The sequence below is a fragment of the Notechis scutatus genome, chromosome 6 (assembly GCF_049901735.1).
Source record: "Notechis scutatus isolate UNSWTSFEM ecotype Mainland chromosome 6, rNotScu1.2, whole genome shotgun sequence".
Classification (NCBI taxonomy): Eukaryota; Metazoa; Chordata; class Lepidosauria; order Squamata; family Elapidae; genus Notechis; species Notechis scutatus.
Window position 1 is genome coordinate 7106588 of NC_142014.1, and position 18039 is coordinate 7124626.

The 18039-nt window shown below is 37.2% G+C and overlaps 1 protein-coding gene across 5 annotated transcripts in view; it reads left to right on the forward strand.

Annotated features, from left to right (window-relative positions):
• FOXP2 (forkhead box P2) overlaps positions 1-18039 on the forward strand; it is a 658430-nt gene that overhangs the window by 470268 nt on the left and 170123 nt on the right. For 4 of the 5 annotated variants that reach the window (XM_087969290.1, XM_087969289.1, XM_087969291.1 and 1 more), the window contains one exon: positions 15790-15879. In XM_087969290.1, coding sequence (XP_087825416.1) covers positions 15790-15879 — 90 coding nt within the window. Of the gene's footprint in view, positions 1-15789; positions 15880-17499; positions 17578-18039 lie in introns of those variants that run through there. The other variant, XM_087969293.1, reaches the window with a different exon arrangement.

Consider the following 18039-nt stretch of genomic DNA (forward strand, 5'->3'; position numbering starts at 1 on the left):
TGCATGATTCACTTAACGAATGTGCCAAACTCACTTAACAAATTTCTCACTTAACAACATAAATTTTGGGCTCAGTTGTGATTGTAAGTTGAGGACTACCTGTAGTTGTTTCAAAAAAATTAAAAGCATTGTTAGTTATTGCTATTCATCATTAGCCTTCATTTTAGTTGTTTTGATTTATTGATTAATTGATTGCAAAAAAAAGGAGACAGAATTGTGTCAAGTGTTTAACTCATTATTTTGCAGCTTTTATAACCACACTAGTGTGCTGCTTAAATCTGGCACTGAATTTCCTTTTTGATTATTCCTAACATAAATACCCTAACATAATACTTGGACGAACTGTTTCTTATGCACCACCACCCTGACTCTTTAGAATACATGAGATGTTAGACTATGGGATATTTAATGATGTCATAAAAGACAAGGAAGGATCAACTGCTGACCGGCAGTGGTGCCTGACAGGGAACCGATCTCCTCTGATGAGGAACAGCTACCTACTCCACTCAATTTAAGGGCAAGGAGAATGGAGTGGAGGCAAACCCAGAGAAAGGCTGCAAGGCTACTCAGGAGGAGGTCGCCCCATCCCTCCTCACAAGGAGTAACTTAAGGAGAAGCCTCTGAGAGCTAGTCTTTGCCAGGAACAGTTGTTTGCTTTGGCTTACTCTCCCCCGGCTTCGACTCGTGCCTGTTCCTGTTTGCCTTGTCTTGCTTAGAAGATTGCTCTTTGCATTTTGTTTTGGACCTAGCCCTTCTCTTGTCGCCTGCATTTGGCCTCTGCTTCACTGTGCCTTTGGAAGTGCTTCTTGTCTGGGACCTGTTTCTTGTCCTGAGGACTGCCCTTGTCTTGTGCCTGGACTTGTGGATTGGACCTGGAACCTTGGACCTTGCCTTGTGAGTGTGCTCCTACTTTGTGGGCTTTCTTCGTACCACTTGGAACTGTGTTTGGAAGACTGAGGGTGGATGCCTTCACGCTAGCATGGGAGTGGAGCCTTTCCGGTCATTGGAGGACCATTGGCTGGAACATTTGTTAAGAGAAATAAAAAATTCTCTAGAGGTCTGTCTTGTCTTCGCCACCTGAGTCATAACAGTTATTATCAGATTCAGCAATGAACTTTCAACTTCATACTTAAGAAAACATAATGGTTCAAGCGTATCGATATTATCATATACTTTTCTTAACCAATAAACAAATGCTAACTTTCTTTCTCATATTTGCACATTTGTCAGTGACCAATTCAAAATACTTCTCGGGATATAGTTGGCATCGGACTTCTCAAATTTGGTTTTATTGTCATTTTTCTTACCATTTAAAGCAAAATTTTGCCAAATACATTTCTGGATATTCTTAACAACGAATTCTTCTGTAATTTTTGCAACTCTTTGCTAACTTTTCTTTGTATAAGAGAACATAGCAGCATTCTTGAAAACATGAGGCACATAAGCAATTACATAGCTACCTCCAAATATATATGTATGTATGTATGTATGTATGTATGTATGTATGAAATTATTCCAATTACTAATTATACTTCTTGTTTTTTCTCTTTGTTCATATAGCCCTCATTTTATATCTGTATTGCCTCATATAACTTGCTTTTTTTTGGATTCCATGGCAATGTAGTTGAAGTGTTGAATTTGAACTGTGGAATCCCAGGTTTAAAACCACATTTGACTATAAAGCTAACTTGCTGCATCTGCATTAGTTGTTGCCTATCAATAACATCTCCCTACAGAGATACAATAGATCAGGGTGTCAAACTCAATTTAATTGAGGGCCGCATCAGGGTTATGGTTGACCTTGGGGGGGCTAGGTGGATGTGGCCAGGATGAGGGTGGTTGGGATGGGGGTGGCTAGCTCGATGTCACTCGTGTTTGGGGGAGCCTGTGGTGACCCAGGGCTGGGAGGATCCATTGTCTCAGCCAGTGGAGGAAGGTGAGACCAGGACAAGCACCAAACCCTTGTCCACCAGAGGAGCCTCACCATCCCTCTTAGGACAGGCGAAAAACCCCAGACAGTGGCACAGGCTACCCAGAGCCCTGGGCAGTGGAGGGCAAGCACCCAGTCCAGTCTTCCCCAAGGAGCCACCCAGTTGTGCTTACCTCTTCCTCGAGGCTGCTGTTGCTGTGCTCGCTCAACATGTGGCCATGTTGTTTATGGTACGTGCGAGAGGGCAAATATGTAGGTCAGAGGAAGGCCCACTCTTTCTCCAAGCAAAGAGCTTTATAATCAAAGCATCCTCATCCATAGAATGGGAAACTAGCAGGAGAGGTCAGGAGGAGGGGACAAGGGGATGGCGAAAGGGCAGCAGGGCTGCTGATGGCCAAGTGCCAAGGCAGGATTTCCTTCAGACTTTCCCTCCCTCTCATTATAATCTACCTTCCTTCCTTTTCCCCTTTTCTTCCTTTTCCTGTCTTCTTCCTTCCCCTCTTCTTTTTCTTTTTCTTTCCTCTTTTCCTTTTTCCTTTCCCGTCCCTTCTTGGATGCAAAATGCAAAAGAGGAAACATTTCTTGATGCCTCCTCACCTTGTGATCAAATGCCACTTTTACTAGTGTTTGTGACCACTTAAAAGACTGAGAGTAAACCAGGCATAGTTTAACCCATGCTTGAATTTAGTGGGGACATCCACAGACAACAGTACAGCAAAACTTTCAAAATGGTGCCTGTGAGCTCCTCTGTTTTTTTATGTGCAACAGCTTTAGCATTTAGGAACGGAGGTAAGTTAGATGCTTTTCTATTAATACATAATCCTTAAAAGAGCTCTCCTGTAGGGACCCTGCATGGTCTAATTCAGACTGGAAATATAGTAAAGGAAAATATCCCCACCACCAACACTCTGCTTTGTCCTGTTTCCCCAGTGGAAATCGCTGTTTGCCACACACAAGGCGGGGATACTTTCCTAAGAGCTCACAATTCAGGAATACCAGTGTTAACTTGGATGGCCAACAAAATCCTGTCTGTGACAAAACAAAACACAAAATTGCTTTCTCCTTTGATCCAAGTCTCAATGGATCCAGGATTGGTGCAGAACTGCGTGAACTGAGGCATCCTCAACCAAGTTGCCTCTTTCTTCCTCCCTCCGTCCCTCTGTCCCTCCCTCCACTCACTCATTCACTGTCAGGAAATCTCTCCTTAGTTCTAGGTTGGTTCTCTCCTTGATTAGTTTCCATCCATTGCCTTCAGGTGCTTTGGAAAATAGGATGACCCCCTCTTCTTTGGGCAGCCACTCAAATATTGGAAGACTGGTATTATGTCACCCCAGTCCTTCTTTTCACTAAATTAGACAAATCCAATTCCAGCAACCTATCTATATATGTTTTATTCTCCAGACCCCCTAATCATTTTTGTTGCTCTTCTCTGTACTCTTAACATCTTTTTTATGTCATGATGACTAAAATGGGATACAACATTCCAAATATGGTTTTACCAAGACATTATAAACACCCTCACATTTTTTTTTTTTTGCTCTGAGCTGGCCACCCACCCCTCGTGTTACAGGGAAAGGCAGAGGTTCCTTTTTGGGAAGGAGAGAGATGACCCCTGCCTCGGTTCCCTCGAGCACCACTGAAAAGGACAGATCCCCCCCATCTCACCCCATCCCATCTCGCCCAACACCATTGAGGGCTCCAGCCGGCTGGTCGACCCCAGGTGAGAGGAATCACCTCCCCCCTGCCAGTATCTTGCTTGTTCCCATTTAAAAAGTCTGTCAGAGTGTTTATAATGTGACTACTATTGTGGGACAACTCAGGAGCAAAACACAGGACACAGAGGCTTCGTCTTTTAACAGTGGTTTATATACAAGACTACAATATACATACATGTTGTGGCTCGGAGGTTTGAGCCTGCTTTGTCAGAGATCGAGGACTTGGACAATGAGGAAGAGGAGGATTTGGCTCTGAGGTTTGAGTCTGCTTTGTTAGAGGATTTGGAGTTGCCTTCCTCCCCAGGACTTTCCTCTTCGGCAAGACCTTCCTCCCTGATTGTGCCTCAGGTGTCGGCAGATAACCAGGAGAGCGTATCAGAGTCTCTGACTGAAGATCAAGCTGAGGAATGCTGGCTTGATGTGAGGCAACGGCGCAGGAAAAAGTGCGAGTTGCAACGCAGAAAGAAAGGACGAATCAGAGACTGAGATGAGGGACTGACAGGCCCCACAAGGAATAAAAGTGGGTGTGTTCGCTCTGAGAACTTGTTCGGGACAACGTGTTAATTTAGTGAGAGAAGCTTCAAGTATCCTGTGTGCGGAGACGGCTTGTGATTTATATTCCTGCTTTATTGTCGGACTTGGCAGACAGCTTGTGTGAGACTGCCAAGAACCTTATCGGCTTAAGGAATTTAACCCTGTAATTTCTGGACTTGCTTGCTTGTCTGTTTTCAGTTGGGAATTTGGACTTCTCACCTCATTGGTACAGGTGAGACATAACACATATATACACATGTTAGGCAAATATCAGGCAATCAATCAAATCTTCATTACTCTGCATGAAGAACTACAATGGAGATAGAACTCAAGGAGAGAGAGACGCCATCTCATAGCCTCCCTTATATAGACAGCTTCTTAAAGTGGCAATAACCCTGCTGATCCATCCTCAGTCTTAAATCGGCAATAACCCTGCTGACTCATCCTCATTACAGCAGCCTTACAGCAGCTGGTCAGCTATTAAATCTTCATTACCTTAACACTCCTCCGGTTTAAAGCTAAACAGCTGATAGTCCAAATGCTTTAACGTATTCCTGATGTTTGTCCACAGGTACTTGGCTTTGTTAATATATCAGCTATATTACGGTCAGTAGAACAATGCTGTAATCTTATCAGTTTCTCCTTTATAGCCTCCCTAACATTACAGTATTTGATGCCTACATGTTTGTCCTGCCAAGGATAAATCAGGCGGGCGGCGGCGGGGCGGGAGTGGGGGGGCCGGGCGTTGCTCCTGCTCCTGCTTCCAATGCGATCTCCTATTGCCGTTTCTGCATTCAAATATGCAGTAGAAATATCAAAGTGATATACCTATATGAGGCTGCTAAAACTAATGTTAGCCTTATGGTCTCACTTCTTACAGTTGGTGCATGCAAACACTTCGTCATAATGAACATTTTGCCAACATGTATGAAAATATCTTTATCCTATAGAATTATTTTCAAACTAGGAAAAATGCTGTTCTGATTTGTTATGGATCTGTGGTTTAAATGAGCAACAAATCAGAGCTGCTTTTAAAATTTCTTTTTACAATAGTTTAAATGATTTTAATATGTAATTTAAAAAGACAGAAATTATGATTAAATAAATCAATCTCATTATTAAGAATTCAGAAATGAGCAAATAAACCATAGATATTAAGAATATCAAAGATTTTGGTTGTGTATTTTTGCAAATCATTGTTAAAATATATGTATGGGAATTAACATTTTCACTGCTTAATAAAATTAGCAACAAAATACAAAATATCTTATAGATAACGATCTCTCATCCCTCGATTGGCAATCTCTATTCACTGGATGCAATACTGTTGAAGACCATTACAACATATTTTTACTTGAAGTCAAAAGAGTCATCAAACTATATGTTCCAACAACAACTCCAAAAACAAAACAAAAAAGCAGATTACCCATATCAATAAGGAAACTTCAATCCAAAAAGAGATCACTCTGGCGGAAAAACAAATCTGGTCACGTTGCTAATTTCAAAAACCGATATAAAAATTTATGCCACCAGATAAAGACCGAATGCACCAATTACCACATTAAACAAGAGGAAAACCTTCTAAGCACCAATTCCACCCGTGCTTTTTACAATTTTGTAAACAACAAACTAAAAGACTCAAGGTCCATCCCTCCCTTGATAGGACCTGATGGTAAAGACTGCAGCGACGACACCATTAAAGCCAACATCTTTAACACATTCTTCGGCTCAGTGTTTGTAAACAGTAATGGATCATGCCCAATGTTTCCTAGCCGTACCACAGACAACAATAATGATCTAATACATATCGATTTTACAGTAGACAACGTTGAAAAAGCACTACGCAACCTAAAACCATCTCTATCTATTGGACCGGATGGAATATGTGCCTACTTCTTAAGAAAACTATCCGCTGCCATAGCCAAACCTCTAAGCATAATCTTTGAAAGATCTTTTCAGAACCAGCTCCTTGCCCAACCTATGGTTACAAGCCACAGTCATTCCCATCTTCAAAAAGGGAGACCCAAGCCTAGTTGAAAATTACAGACCAATCTCCTTATGCTGCGTCACCTGTAAAGTCATGGAATCAATTATTAACCAATCCATCATCCTCCATTTAGAGACCAACAACCTACTCTCCAATAAACAATTTGGTTTCAGAAAAAAACTATCCTGTAATCTGCAACTCTTACACTGCAAAACATATGGACTACTCAACTCGACCAGGGCAAAGCAATAGACGCAATCTACATAGACTTCTGCAAAGCCTTTGATTCAGTGGTACACGACAAACTACTCCTAAAAATAAAATCTTATGGTATCTCTGGACAACTGAATAACTGGATAGAAGCATTCCTGTCAAACAGACAACAAATGGTCAAAATTGGGAACGCCCTATCAAATCCAGTACCTGTCAATAGTGGTGTTCCCCAAGGCAGTGTTCTAGGACCAACTCTCTTCATAATCTACATAAACGACCTTTGTGATCATATCAAGAGCAATTGCGTTCTCTTCGCTGATGATGTAAAGCTGTTCAATACCACAGACAATACTACTACCCTACAAAAAGATCTAGACTATGTATCTGAATGGTCTAACATATGGCAACTCCAAATCTCAACAAATAAATGCTCTGTCTTACATATTGGTAAAAAAAATCAGAAAATAAAATACAAGCTGAATAGTCAAGATCTTGTTGATGACCCAAGCTCTGTAAAGGACCTGGGAATACTCACCTCTAATGATCTAAGTGCTAGAGCTCACTGCAACTACATAGCCAAAAAGCATTAAGAGTTGTTAACCTAATCCTACGTTGCTTTTCTCTGGTAATATCTCACTACTAACCAGAGCATACAAAACATTTGCTAGACCAATACTCGAATACAGTTCATCAGTCTGGAATCCTTATCACGTATGTGATATTAACACAATTGAGAAAGTCCAGAAGTATTTCACAAGAAGAGTTCTCCACTCTTCTACCCGTTATAGAATACCTTACGCCACCAGACTCAAAATTCTAAAACTAGAAAACCTCGAATACGCCTGCCTTCGGTCCGACTTAAGCATGGTATATAAAATCATACATTGCAGTGTCCTACCTGTCAATGAATACTTCAGCTTTAACCATAACAACACAAGAGCACACAACAGATACAAACTCAAAGTAAACCGCACCAAACTTGATTGCAGGAAATACGACTTCAGCAATAGAGTGGTCAATGTCTGGAATACTCTACCCGACTCTGTAGTCTCTTCCCCAAACCCCAAAAACTTTAACCTTAGACTGTCTACTATTGACCTCACCCCTTTCCTAAGAGGTCTGTAGGGGGCGGCATAAGCGCACCAACGTGCCTACCGTCCCTGTCCTATTGTTTCTCTTATTCTTTTATTTTTCTTATATGTACCCATTTCATATATTCACAACTATGTATACACTTGTACTTATTATCTTGTAAACAATTGACAAATCAAATAAATAAATAAATAAAATTTCATATATTCACAACTATGTATACACTTGTACTTATTATCTTGTAAACAATTGACAAATCAAATAAATAAATAAATAAAATAGAATCATCTAAAGCTGTGGTCTGAGATGTACTTATCAGGGAAAATACTTCTCAGATGTATGGTGAGGCTTGTTCTTGAGACGATTTAGATTTATATTGTCAATATGTCTACATGATTTTTAAACATTTTTTCTTTGCGTGGATCCCTGTGCAACTAATCATGCTTTATACTGCAGTTCATTATTGTGTAACACCTTTTTCTTATATACCCATTTGCACTCTACTGACTTTTGTCCTAGTAATCTTATAGAAGTAAAAACCTGATGCACGTCCATAGATTCCATTTTCCTGTCCAAAGCATCCTTCCATTTTTGTTGTTCTACCTTAGGCAATGACAACATATCCTGTTAATTTTGTGGTTCATACCTAACACTATATACCCTACCCTGTCTTGCAGTGAACAGCTCAGGAGGTATACCTTTATTTACTCCTTTCAGATCTCATTGGTATTATTTGTCCCTGCATTTCTATGCTTTTTATCACAGGTGTATCCTCTTAGATTTCATTTAGATTTCAGCAAGGCATTGGACAAAGTAGACCACAACCTACTTCTTAGTAAGCTAGAAAAAAGTGGAATAGATAGCACCACCACTAGATGGACTCAGAAGTGGCTGACAAACCATACTCAACGAGTAGTCCTTAATAGGCCTAAGTCTACATGGAGGGAAGTAAGCAGTGGGATGCTACAAGGTTAGGCCCAGTAGTCAGTACTCTTCAATATCTTCATTAACGACTTAGATGAGGGAATAAAAGGGGAACTTCTATTCAAATTTGCAGATGATACTAAGCTGGCAGAAATTAATGACTTAGATGAGGGAATAAAAGGGGAACTTCTATTCAAATTTGCAGATGATACTAAGCTGGCAGAAATAGCTAACACCCAAGAAGATAGGCTCAAGATCCAGATGGATTTTGACAAACTAGAACACTGGGCCATATCTAACAAAATGAAATTCAATGTAGAGAAAAGTAAAGTCCTACACTTAGGCAAGACAAACCAAAAGTACACATACAGACTGGGTGAAACTAAGCTCAATAGCAGTAACTGTGAGGGGGATCTTGGAGTCTTAGTGGACAACCAGCTAAATATGAGCCAGCAGTGTGCAGCCAAAAAAGCTAATGGAATCCTAAATTGTATTAACAGAGGGATACAGTCAAGATCAAGGGAAGTACTAATACCATTCTATAAAGCCTTAGTAAGACCACACCTAGAGTACTGCATCCAGTTTTGTTCACAACATTATAAAAAAGATGTTGAGACTCTACAAAAAGTACATAGAAGAGCAACCAGGATAATTAGGGAACTGGAGACTAAAACATACGAAGAACGGTTACAGGAACTTGGCTTGGCTAGTCTAGTGAAGAGAAGGACCAGGGGAGACATGATAGCAGTGTTCCAATATTTGAAGGGCTGTGACAGAGAGGAAGGGGTCAGGCTATTTTTTAAAACATCTGTAGGCCAGACAAGGAATAATGGATGGAAACTGAACAAGGAGAGATTTAACCTGGAAATAAGGAAAAACTTTCTGACAGTGAGAACAATCAACCAATAGAACAGCTTGCCCTCAGAAGATGTGGGAGTGCCATCACTTGAGACCTTCAAGAAGAGGTTGGACTGCCATTTGTCAGAAATGGTGTAGGTCTCCCGCTTGGGCAGGGGGTTGGACTAGATGACCTACAAGGTCCCTTCCAACTCTGGTTATCTGTTATCTCTTCTGTATCTACCTCTAACCCGTTTTCCTGACTTTCCTTTATCGAGCTGCCTTCTGGTAAACTAGTGCTATGCATTGGCATGAATACCTCATGATTAGCATGCACCCTATCCCAATTATTCTGCTCCGCAAAACTAGCAGATCTTGAAATCACTTATTTTTCTGGTTCCATCTGTAAACCTATAGCCTTTGGATCCTGGCTCATACCCAACAAACCTAAGCTTCCTGGCCTTTTTTTTGTCCTTTTCTCCTGGTGCCTTTTGGAATATGCATCCAGTCATAACTGCCAAATGTCCTTAAATGAGCCAAGGAGGGTTTCCTTCCATGCAACAAAAAATACGGTGTTTTCTTTATTGCCGCACTCCATATCCTGATAATAATGTAATTTGCTGTCTTCATGGCTTCCCCCCAATATACTTTACTCATGCCTGCATCAGTAAGCAACTCGTCCTTCATAATGTGTATCACACTGTTCCTTCTTTCAACCACTCCATTTTCAGCCGGTGAATATGGATTTGTTTGTCTGTGCCTTATGCCTAAACTGCTTAACCATCTTTGGAACTTATCAGACATAAACTCTGTTCCCTGTCTGTTTGCAGCTGGCATCCTTTATAACCATACTGTCGCTCTATAAGTGTTACCCATTGCCTGAACGGTTGCAATACTTCTGTCTTGCTTTTCAGCAGATAACAAAACCCATATCTACTATAGTCATCATCTACTATGACTAAGGCATAAAGAGGGTGCAAATCAGCCTGCACTAACTGCAATACTCTGTTTTTTTCCTTGGGCTTTTCTTATTTACAGGATACACCCTGGATTTTGACTCCTTACAAACAGCGCAATCTAAATACACATTGCATTTCTTTAACTTAAGTCCCTCAGTTAGGCCTGGCATCTTCTGCAGTATGTCAAAACTTGCATGTCCTGTGCAAAAAATGTACACAGTTGTCATGTGGGAGCATTCATAAGTGCATGTGCGCAACTATTTTCCTGCCTTCCTAAAACATACAGGCCATCCTTCTTAACCCCTCGTGCACGTATCCTTCTACTTTTCCTAATAGAGTACTATCCTCCTGCAAATAGTATTTCATAACCCTGCCTGTCTAACCAGAATATACTCAATAGATTATGATCTAATGCGGGTACATATAGGACATTGTACAACGTGTCTCTTATCTCTGGTACATAAACATTACCTTCCCCTTTTACAGTAGCTCTTTGACCATTGGCCAGGCTAACCCATGCTTGCATTGCTGGTTTCAAACCAGAAAACACTTGTGGATTGTTAGCGATATGCTGGTTTGCCCCACTGTCCAACAATCACATATTCCTGGTGTCTTCGGTCGTTGATGCTGCCAGGGAAAATGATGCTGGAGAAATGCTCCACATGTGTTAAGTAGTCCCGCGCCCTTGTCTCACTGCTTTTCTGTTTCTCCTCTCAGGGCAGCGTCTCTGGAGATGCTCAGTAAATCTTCATTACCTTAACAAAGTCTGCTAAAATAAAGGCTATTCTTAAGAGTAATTCTGTGACCATTTTGTTGCTATTGTGCAGTTTTCTCCTTGGCTTTGTGTTGTTCCTTACTTGACTTTTCATTGGATCCTGGAGCTTTTCCTTTGGTTTCTAACGATTTGTTCTATAGATCCTTTCTGGATTATCTTTACTATTTCCTTGCCTTTGTTTGCACAAATTTGTGTTCTTTTTTAAAAAAATTCTTCATTCAGAAATACATTCCTCACCCCCACTTAAAATTTATGTTTAAGAAGGTTAGTAGGCATCAGAACGTGTGTGTGTATTTTTTAAATATGTTGGATACATGATTATTGACCACCAAATTGTTCCCTTTATGGTGCAAAATCAAGGTGTGTCCTACTTTACAGTTCTCTCCTCTTGCTGTTATGTATGAAAAAGGATTAATGTTCCAACAATCAAAACTCATTTTCTTTGGTACTATCAATGCTATTTACCCATAATATGGTTTCCAGGCACTTGAAAATTCCGTGCTATACAGAATAATATAAATTCTGGCCTTTCCATATTTCTCCCTCCCCCTTTCATCTGCTTTTACCAGTTAACTGTTTTAATGTTTGTTGTTTAATAAATAGTATTAAGTAATATTTTTACTAGCTGAATGGAATCTGGTTGCTTTTATTTATATATAGTGATTGAACCGGAGTGTGCCAGGTGTAAGATTAGCCCCGGACGTTTCTCCAAATATATGTCTCTTCTATAAGATTTTAAATATTCACCAAGCTTCCTGGTGGATTAAATTATTTCTGTGTACTTTTAGCTACTGTTTATTATATTAAATTAAAGCTCATTGTCAAAACATATTTTTTCCATATTTAGAGTACAAAATTCGTTTCAATCCTTCCCCCATCTCCAATTTGGTTTCAGCAGCAGGAACAGAAATAAGTTAGTAATCAAAATTTGGGCTTGTGGGTTCTGCAAAATGTAGTAATTAATGTACCTAATGCCTTATTTTTTCTGAAATTCTCTCTTTGAATTAAGTAAGACTGTGATTAGATTTTTTTTTCCTTTTTTCCATAGGCAATTTTTCATTTGCATACATTTTGAATTGGATAATATATTGGTCAATGTTTCCAAATGGTTTGAAACATACCATTATTATTTTATGTAGTCTAATAAAAGGAAAATATTTCATAACAAAATAGAGAATAAAAATAATCTTTTGTGACAAGTCCCCCACCCCTCAGTCTGGTTATCTCCAAAGTGCACGCCCATTGTCAGTTTAACAGGGTACTGCTTGTATAAACATTCATGTTTCTCCTGTTCCATGTAATAGTTTCTTGTATCGTATTTCTTCTGACCCCGCTATCTGAAACCAATTATAGGAGATCCATTTGGGCTGCATCTATTTTCATAAGAAGCCCAGGCAGCAGAGATGAATATCAACATCAAATATGATCCTGAGTGCTTTGTTATTTATGTTTCAGAGAGATTTTGTAGCCTTCAGCTCTCAAGAATGTGTCATGCTGTGCTGTTTATACATTGAAGATATTAATGACCATAGATGTCATTTTTCATTTTAAATCTCAAATGCAACAGGCTGATAGGTTAAACATTCCTGTTTTTAACAAAACAATATGAGTGACATCTGTTTCTATTTAGAAAAAAAGGAAATGAGAAAACGTATCTTTAAAAAGAAGAAAATAATTTGTATACATTAAATAGAAACTTCACTAAATTGTTTTTTAACTGTATACTTAATTAGACAGTCCTAAAATAGGAAGAGAAATGAAAAATGTGCTTGTGTTTACAGACATAATTTTACTATCTTTAGGATTCAAATTTTAAAAATCATAGAGACATATTGACAGTATAATCTAAATCCTCTCAAAAACAAGCCTCACCATACAACAGAGAACTATTTCCCCTGATAAGTACATCTCAGAACACAGCTTTAGATGATTTTATTTGTTTGTATTTTGTTGCTAATTTTATTAGACAGCGAAAATGTTAATTCACACGCATATATTTTAACAATGATTTGCAAAAATACACAACCAAAATCTGAGTAATCTTTGATATCCTAAAGATCTATGGTTTATTTGCTCATTTCTGAATTCTTAATAACGAGATTGATTTATTCTATCATAATTTCTGTCTTTTAGTCAATTAAATTACATATTAAAATCATTTAAATTATTGTAAAAAGAAATTTTAAAAGCTGCTCTGATTTGTTGCTCATTTAAACCACAGATCCATAACAAATCAGAACAGCATTTTTCCTAGTTTGAAAATAATTCTATAGGTTAAAGATATTTTCATATATGTTGGCAAAATTTTAAATTTTAACCAATAATTCATATATTAAGCTCCATTAAATTCCATGCATAATTCATAACTTATACAATATTTTAAATATTCCCATGTGAAATAACACCAACCATTTCCTTTTTTAAAAATAAAATTGCACACAACTCAGGATATATATATATATATTGAGAAATGAAATGTTAAACGTTAGAATAGAAAGCCCATGATGCATTTCTGAAGAACAATTTGTTAATACCCAGTGAAATATACATGCAGTTACTATTTCTGTAATATCTTATATCTGAACAAACATACAGTATGCCAAGGGATCCCTGCTGTCTTCAGGTACAATTGTGACAGAAACCCTGAACTACCATTCACAGTCAGTATAGATAGTAGAAATGTGCCATTAGTCTAACTTGCTGTATGACAATTTCCCTTTTATGCGTGTGCCACCGTGTCCCATTTTCACTTTTTATGAGCCTCATCTTGTTTTATAATGGGTGGAAATTATCTTTCTTCAAGGTGATGGTATACAGAAGTGTGAACTCTGTCTCCAATAAAAGTATCTGACTTTTCAGAATGGTAGTTCATACTCTGGAGTTCTTATATAATGTCTTCTATAGATGTCTCCATTATATTTTATAAAGATTCATATTCTTGCAGAAAGTTTATAAGAAATCTGCAATCTGTTAAAAGCCTACCTATGAATTAATACTGCTAGATAAGTTCCTTGAAAATCCAGTTTGGGAATGCATATTTTTATTATTCTTTTCTAAGACAAATGCTCACATGCTTCCCATATCAATTTTAATCCTAATGTAGAATTTCATTTGCATTATCATTAACATTAATTTGTTCATATACTATAAATATATTTTTGGACTATATTAGTGGATTTTTGATTCTGAGAAACTTAGAGCAGACTTAAGTTAAAGCTGCAAATTATAAATACACCAATACCAACATAATTTCAACAAATTCCATTAAATAATTGCTAATATAATTTGATAATATAACTCAGAAGATGAGTTGGTACTATGTGGGCTCACAAGTCAACAAGAGCGGTCTATCTTTTCCTTTCTTTGTTTTGTCAACAAAATATTTCTAGGAAATAAATAGATGTAAGTAAAAATTGGTACAATGTGTAGAATTCAAGTTATGACTTTTTAGTTGGTTGTCTTACTGGTTTATAATTACCTAGGAATCATAAAAAAAAAACAAAACCAGAATGTTGTGGTAATGTGGCTATACTGAAAGGAGGTATATTTTTCAGTCTGGTATTAATGCCTTTTACAAGGAGACAAATCCATGTTCTTAGGAGCTGTGATACAGCATGTAGCTTGTTTACTTTGGTTTGTTGTGTCTGCTTGTTTTTTCAGAAACCTTGCATGGAGCCAGACTGTAGCAGCCTTCTCTCTGTCTTTTCATAATTGATCAGGGGATGACTGCTTTCCCGAGGGTTAAGACGTGGCAACTTTTTCTGTTTGCTCAGCATCTCAATGCAGTAGTTCAAACATTGTTCACACCAGCTGGCAGTGTAATGCCATATGCACATCTTGTCAAAGCAACTGTTGTCATGGATACTGGAAACTACCTTAAAAACTATCTCATTTGCGTCTAAGCAAAACTATCATTCTTTATCAGTTTGGTGACAATTTTTAGAATGAATACAATCCTACTAATGATATATCTGAATGCTGAATTGCTCTCTCAGTGTCCCAGTACTTTGTAGAAAAAGCTGAATATTTTATATAGTTTAATACCTTGGAACTCTAAAGTTGTAACAACTACATTTGTTTAAAGTTAATACTTTTTCTGGTAATTGGCACAGCTCCATATAATTCTGCTGTTCAAAGTTTACTTTATGTAATTCAAATGAACAAGTTTAAATACTATATTTTGATTACTATGCTATCACCTACAGAAGTTAATCTGATTGGTAAGTAGTGATTTCAGAGTTTAGTGAGAATGCAAATGAAAGCCACTTAATTTTATTTGGCATTAAAACTCCATTTTATTTTGTCAAACGACAGATTTCTTTTTGAATTGTAGGTATAAAAACAGTTTTTAATCTTCAGTGAATATCCTTATTAATTCACATTCAAGATAATCTGATGTTGATTCATTAAATTCAATTACAGCTTCCGGTATCACTTGAAGTCTACAGCTTTTAAAATTGTAAAGTGAAAATGCAAATTGAATGATGATTTACAAGGGTGTGAGCATTTTAGCTGAACACTTACAGACAAGTTCCTTGTGGAGATGAGGCTATTGATGCGGTTTATGATTTTTCCTCTTCAAGCATTTTATACAAATTAATGTTATTTCCTTGAGGATTTGTTGCACATATATGCTTTTTTCTTAAAATCTGATATACATACTATCTGTGGATTTTTCTTGCTTGTGTTTTAAAAAGATGCATTTTTATTTATATAGGAAAAGGCAATTTTGCTTGAAAATCAGCAATAGGCGAGTTACTACTGAAACATTTTCAACAAAATGCTTTAACTTTTATTTATTTCCATTTTGTCTCAACCTTCAGGCATTGCAAGCAGCCAGGCAACTGCTTCTACAACAACAGACAAGTGGGCTGAAATCTCCTAAAAATAGTGATAAACAAAGACCACTACAGGTTAGTGAAGCATCCTTACATCTTAAGCATAATTTCTAAAGAAAAGCACCCATACACACCTATATAATATGCACACCTGTAATTTCCTACTTGTGAACAAAATGCTTTGTCTTATATATTGGTAATGTAACTAATTAAGAAAGATCAGTATATAGCAGCAAGTATCCCTTTTAAATTACCGTACTTTGTAGTAGCTTAAAAGCTTGCACAGGTCAGATGTAAGTTTCAGTCTACTGTGCCAACAACCTTTCAGTGTATACTATATCTGGAGGTTGTGCACATTATTATCATAAACCAAATGGATAAATTTACAACAATGAAATAAACAATGATCTTAAATATGCAAAGAGGAAGCCCTTTTGCTATTCCGCATCTTCCTGCGTTGGTTATATATTTAGGATCTCTCCCTTTTCTCTTTTCAAATATTATATTAGAAATCTGAAAAAAATGTGATTGTTTTATCACATATTAGTTCATAAACCTTACAAATTATTAAATATTTATAATATTTAAAAGAAGCAAATATACATATTCATACATATAAAATTAAAATTAAATCTTATATTAATGCTTCATATTAACTTTTTGATGCTTATTAAAACAATGAAAACAGGCATTGCTAATGAGCTACTTCAAACTTCCTTTATTTGAAACAAATATTTATTTCTCACTTGATGTTTCTTAAGATGAATATGCATGGCTTTGGTAATAAAAGTAATGGTGCTCTTCTCACAATGATCCATGTTTATTTCTAATTTTTTTAAAAAAATAAGCACAAGATTTTTGTTGCAATTATACTTCTTTGAGAAAATACTACTTTTATTTTCTTGAAATCAATGACTATTTGAAATATTACAAATTATACATATGCTGTTCCAAAGTGCTACTGGTAGCATTTTAAATGTTTGGATACTCCCTTCAGTCCCTCTGTTAGTTCTAATCTGAAAGTGTTTTTCTTTTTTGGGCCCAAGTCCTAAATACCTGTTGCTTGGGAGGGTAGATATATGGGGAACTTGTTGCAATTTGAATGCTATGTCATGGAGACTTGATAAATGTTTATCCCATCCGCATGGTATGATCACCATGATAGCTAGATATTGTGAAGGGTGGTTTTTAAAGCCAAAATGAGGGAGATGAAATATTTTTCAAGTACGTTGGGGGGGACTTATGAATGAAATCAGCAAGTTTGGTAGGGTTGAATCTCACACAGAATTCCTCTAAAAATCACTTCTGCAACTATTATATTTTTCTAGGACAATTATCTCTCCTGGGTTAAGCATCACTGATCTGCTTGTCTCATGTTTGAATCATGTAACTAGCTTAGCCATTCATGCAATGAATAGGGTTTTGTCAAAATGCTGCTCAAACACATTTGGTTACATAATGCTACCACTGAAATTAAGTAACAGCTAAGTAAATACTTTTTCAAGGAATACTGAAAATGTGGTGAAATCATAACTGTAATATTCAAAATTAGATAATTATTCTGAATTATAATTAGGATTTAGGGCCACAAGTTAGCCGTTTAAAAATATGCTATAAAAAGTACCACATAACTTCAGTGGATCCATACATGCATTTGTGGAAGCTCCATTGGTGATTATCTTGGGTCATTCACAGATCACTGTGTTGCTCTATGGACCTCTGAACTCTATCCAACGGAGATGGTAGCCTTGCTGTTGTTTCACGGTGAAAGATGTGAGTAAAGAGCCCCTGATTTTGCCAGTGTTGCATTTGCAATACTCAGTAAAATGTAGAAACTGTAGTGCCCCTTATTTCAACTTCTCATTTTCTTTTGAACAAATAAGAGATTAAAAAGAATTTGGAAATTGTTATCTCAGGATAACAGATTGTTTAAGAAATACCTAAGGAGAAGAGGAAAAAACCCTGTTCAGACATAAGAAAAAAAGATAGTTACCATGATTAGAAAAAGTAATGGAATCAAAAAACTCATATATTTCTTCCCACTCCCACTCTCCACATTTATGATGCAGCTTTGAAGAATATTTAGTAATTTTCACTACTGTGTAGTTTGGAATGTACCCTATCATTCATATCCAATAACCATAGTTGATCTTTTCGTAGTTTATCATAGAGCAGTTTAAAAATATGACTCATCAATTTGGCTTGTTTCAACAAAGATTAGTTGAGGAATTTTTA